Source organism: Salvelinus sp. IW2-2015, linkage group LG32, assembly GCF_002910315.2.
Source record: "Salvelinus sp. IW2-2015 linkage group LG32, ASM291031v2, whole genome shotgun sequence".
NCBI lineage: Eukaryota > Metazoa > Chordata > Actinopteri > Salmoniformes > Salmonidae > Salvelinus > Salvelinus sp. IW2-2015.
In genome coordinates this window covers 36,606,663-36,611,804 of record NC_036871.1, presented here as the reverse complement: position 1 = coordinate 36,611,804, position 5,142 = coordinate 36,606,663, and the positions used below count along the sequence as shown (strand labels likewise).

Sequence of the window (5,142 nt, the reverse complement as noted above, 5' to 3'; positions counted from 1 at the left end):
AGGACAGGGTACAGAGTAAGAGGTTAGGGGTTAGGGTAGGACAGGGGTACAAGAGTAAGGGGTTAGGTGGTTAGGGTAGGACAGGGGTACAGAGTAAGAGGTTAGGGGTTAGGGTAGGACAGGGGTACAGAGTAAGGGGTTAGGGGTTAGGATGGGATAGGGGTACAGAGTAAGAGGTTAGGGGTTAGGGCGGGACAGGAGTACAGAGTAAGGGGTTAGGGGTTAGGGCACATGGTAAAGGGTAGTCACTGGACCCTAACCCCTAACCACTAACCCCTAACTCCTTACTCTGTACCCCTGTCCTACCCTAACCCCTAACCACTAACCCCTAACTCCTTACTCTGTACCCCCTAGTGCACCACGCTCCCGCCGAGCTCGCGACATACCACAAGTGTTCCAGCAACACTTTGTCAAACATACAGTAACTCCCCTACTCAGCCAGTCCTATTCCCAGATAACTGCCCTTTTCCATGTGCCCTAACCCCTAATATGTACCCTTGTCCCACCCTAACCCTTAACCCTTAACCCCTAATATGTACTCCTGTCCCACCCTAACCCTTAACCCTTAACCCCTTACTCTGTACCCCTGTCCCACCCTAACCTCTTACTCTGTACCGCTGTCCCACCCTAACCCCTAACCTCTTACTCTGTACCCCTGTCCCACCCTAACCCTTAACCCTCTCTCTCTCTCCCCCACCAGTGCCCTGTGCTCCCTCCCAGCTGGCGACGTACCGTGAGTGTTCCAGTAATGTGATCATCTTCTCCTGGGCTCCCACCAGTAACACCAACTACTACGTAGCTACGTCGCTGGCCTCGAACGGACAGCTGGTGGAGTGTCGCACCAAGGGCACAGAGTGCTTTTTCACCAACACGGTCTGCGGACACACCTACCAGTTCACCGTTTACGCCGTCAGTAATTGCAACAGCAAAACCAGTTCCTCGAAGCACATCCGGACCTGTGAGTGAAGGGAGGGGGTGTAGGGAAGGTGTGGTGGGGGTAGGGGGAGGGACAGAAAGAGAGCGTTCTCTACCTAGTGGCTACCTGTGGTAATGCAAGGTAACGTGCGTGTCTGTGTGTGTACTTGTATTATACATGTCTGTGTGTGTACAACATGAGTGAATTCTCTAACCCCCCCCCCTCCCCTCCCTCCCCTCCCCAGCCCCTTGTATCCCCCAGAACATAAAGACGTATGCGGAGTGTCGGTCTGATGTGTTGATCACCACCTGGGACAAGACAGCAGGGGCTCTGTCCTACACAGTGGAAGCTCAGGGTAACAMCGGAGACAGCTACAACTGCAGCTCCTTCACCAACAGCTGTGCTATGCCTGGTGTGGCCTGTGGAGACAGTCTGAGCGTGTGGATCACTGCCTCAGATGATGACTGTACCACAGAGAAGGAGCTGGGAGAGGCAGCTAAGACTGGTGAGTACTGGAGGATGGGCATATTGTTATGTTATAGTGTAGGAAGAGGATAGAAGAGACTGACAAGTCTGGTGGTGATTTGGATCTGCGGCTAGTTGAGCCACCTATAGGGAGGACTGGAGCTTCCATATCATAGCTGAGAAATAATGGCATCATATACATTTACTTGTCGTTACTTCTAACCTCTCTCCTCCTCCCTTCCCCAGTCCCTTGTACCCCTACCAACGTGTCAGCCTCTGTGGAATGCAGCCCCAACTCTGCCCTTATGAACTGGACGGTGAGCCAGGGTGCAGTGTTCTACATCGCCATGGCACAGCACGCAGACGGCACGGTGCGATCCTGCCACTCCATGGGCCCTAACTGTCTCATACAGGGCTTAAACTGCGGCAAAACCTACACCGCCAGCGTCATAGCAACCGACACGAAGTGCAACAGCTCCCAGAGCCAACTGGTCACTGTAGAAACTGGTAAGTGATGGGGGGGGGGGGGTTGTTTTGGTTTGTTTTAGCAGAGGTATAAATGTATGGAGTGAAAAATACATAATTTTCTTTGGGAACACAGTGAAGTAAAAGTGAAAGTTGTCAAAAATATAAATAGTAAAGTACAGACACCACAAAACACTACAAAAGTAGTAATTTAAAGTATTTTTACTTAAAACCTCTTGGCGCACAGATCCCTTTAGCGGGTCATTTCCGTAAACATCCGCTAAATTGCAGAGCGCCAAATAAATAATATATATATTTATATATGTCTCTCTCCCTCTCTCTCTCTCCCTCTCTCTCTTTCTCTCTCCCTACAGGTGCCTGTGCCCCCACCAATGTCACAACGTCTCTGCAGTGTGATGGCAACATGGGCACTGTCTCCTGGACGGCCGTTGCCAGGGCGGACATGTACCTAGCAACCGCCACAGGTGACGACGGACACACCCACACCTGCAGCTCCAACTCCACCGACTGTTCCTTCACCGACCTGCACTGCGCCGAGACCTACGCTGTCACCGTGGTTACCATGGAAAGGGCTGCCAATAGCGACCCAAGCCCTGACGTTGAACTCAGAACAGGTGAGAAGAGACAGAGTCTGTCTGTCTGATCTGTCTGTGATGAATATCTTGTAGATCTAGATCGATTACATCCTTCATAATCTCTCATGGACAGACGCACGTAACATAGAACGATATCGTAGCATCTCTCAACAGACTGTGGGATGAGACGATTAACCAGGGACTGTTTCTCGCTGCGTAATTTTTTCCGCCCCTGATCATTTAGACAAATCACGATTTCGCAAGTGTTCACATCTTTCAATTTCAGAAGCGGAGGGACATTTAGCCCATCAATTTAGTGGGGTGGAGACTTTGATAGTCTGGTTTGTATCTTTTCTCATACTCTATCCCCTGAACCTGATGGAGGATCTGACGCATTAACACAAGAATTTAGTTCTGGGTGTCCGAGATTCCATTCTTCATTACATTCCCACTTGTTGGACTTGAGTTAGCAAGTGTATACTCTAGTACTTCTGTTGTCTCTGGACTGCTCAGCATGTGTCCACCCATCGACCTGGAGGGCATGGTGTCCTGTTCCACCAACATCCTGTCCCTGACCTGGGATGCCAGCCCAGTGTACGGGGTCAACTACACCTTACACTCCCAGAAGATAGGGGGCGCTATCAACACCACTTCATATCCCGCAATTAGTTTTATTTATTTTTTGACAGTTAGTCAGGTGCACAGTCCAACACTCAGACATAATTTACATACAAAGCATTTGTGTTCAGTGAGTCTGCCAGATCATAGGCAGTAGGGATGACCAGAGATGTTATCTTTATAAGTGTGTGAATTTGAACATTTTCTTGTCAAAATGTAACAAGTACTTTTGGGTGTCATGGGAAAATGTATGGAGTAAAAAGTACATCATTGTCTTTAGAAATGTGGTGAAGTAAAAGTAAACGTTGTCAAAAATACAAATAATACTCTCTCCTTTTCTCTGTCTCTCCCTTCTCTCTGTCTCTCGCTTTCTCCATCACCCCCCTCTCTCTCTCTCCCTCTCTCTCTTTCTCTCTCCCTACAGGTGCCTGTGCCCCCACCAATGTCACAACGTCTCTGCAGTGTGATGGCAACATGGGCACTGTCTCCTGGACGGCCGTTGCCAGGGCGGACATGTACCTAGCAACCGCCACAGGTGACGACGGACACACCCACACCTGCAACTCCAACTCCACCGACTGTTCCTTCACCGACCTGCACTGCGCCGAGACCTACGCTGTCACCGTGGTTACCATGGAAAGGGGCTGCCATAGCGACCCCAGCCCTGACGTTGAACTCAGAACAGGTGAGAAGAGACAGAGTCTGTCTGTCTGATCTGTCTGTGATGAATATCTTGTAGATCTAGAACTCGATTACATCCTTCATAATCTCTCATGGACAGACGCACGTAACATAGAACGATATCGTAGCATCTCTCAACAGACTGTGGGATGAGACGATTAACCAGGGACTTTGTTCCGCTGCGTACTGTTGACGTGGAAAGCTCACCACCAAACCTCCAAATGGAGTTGATTGACCTCCAATGCAATGATGCACTGAGGGCAAAATATGCGGCAGTGGGTGCTGCGGAGTTCGCCCGTTTCCTCCCCGACACAATGCCCCAGCTGCGCATCCAGGCTGCTCAAACGTTGTCTATGTTTGGCAGCACATACCTGTGTGAACAACTGTTTTCTTTGATGAACCTGAACAAAACATCACACAGAAGTCGACTTATCGGCTGAACACCTCCACTCAATCTGAGGATTTCCTCAGCTCAGAGCCTTACCCCGAACATTGATGAACTTGTGGAAAAGATGGGACACCACCAAGTATCACCCTCAACCTCAAACAAGTGAACATTACTGTGCAATCACATATTTGAGTTTTTACTCAGTTCAAGTTTAAAAAGTTAAAGTTTAATATTTTGTTCCAACTGCATGTTACTTCTCCTTAAACAAAGTGTTGTTTTTGATTAATAGATTTTTGCACTTTATTTATTTGATTTCAATCCAATTATATTTTAAAAATATTTCAGTTGAGTGGATGATAGAAAATTGCTATTTATTGTTTTTTTCTTTGAAGTAAATTTAGCCCACTTTTGCTAAAATAGAAAATATAGGCTACTGATGGTGCCTTGAATACGGTTTCTTTCATTTAATGTTCATGTTATGGGGATTTTTATATAAAGGAAATTTGTCTTTTTGTGTCTGTTGAAAATTAAAGATTACTGACAGAGCCATAAAGAAAATATTGCTTTATTTATCTGATCATATTGGAATATATTTGTTAGGATTTCAGTAGGTTCAATTAGGTTCACTAGACTATATGCGTCATTTAAAATTTTTTCAATGAACATTCGAACAGTCCGGCCCTCGGCTTGTAGCTAAATTTTTATTTGGCCCTCCGTCCATTTGACTTTGACACCCCTGTACTAGAAGTATCAGTTGCTAACTCAAAGTCCAACAAGTGGGAATGTAATGAAGAATGGAATCTCGGACACCCAGAACTAAATTCTTGTGTAATGCGTCAGATCTTCCATCAGGTTCAGGGGATAGATGTATGAGAAAAGATACAAACAGATATCAAAGTCTCCACCCACTAAATGGATGGGCTAAATGTCCCCTCCGCTTCTGAAATTCGAAAGATGTGAACACTTGCGAAATCGTGATTTGTCTAAATGATCAGGGGCGGAAAAAATAAATA

The 5,142-nt window shown here is 47.0% G+C and overlaps 1 protein-coding gene across 1 annotated transcript in view; it reads left to right on the top strand.

The window, feature by feature from the left end:
* LOC139023434 (streptococcal hemagglutinin-like) overlaps nucleotides 1-5,142 on the top strand; it is a 48,606-nt gene that overhangs the window by 20,095 nt on the left and 23,369 nt on the right. Inside the window, exons 4-8 of the mRNA XM_070436588.1 lie at nucleotides 701-958; nucleotides 1,161-1,421; nucleotides 1,628-1,888; nucleotides 2,221-2,481; nucleotides 3,485-3,745. Of these exons, the coding sequence (XP_070292689.1) occupies nucleotides 701-958; nucleotides 1,161-1,421; nucleotides 1,628-1,888; nucleotides 2,221-2,481; nucleotides 3,485-3,745 (1,302 nt within the window). The remainder of the gene's footprint in view (nucleotides 1-700; nucleotides 959-1,160; nucleotides 1,422-1,627; nucleotides 1,889-2,220; nucleotides 2,482-3,484; nucleotides 3,746-5,142) is intronic.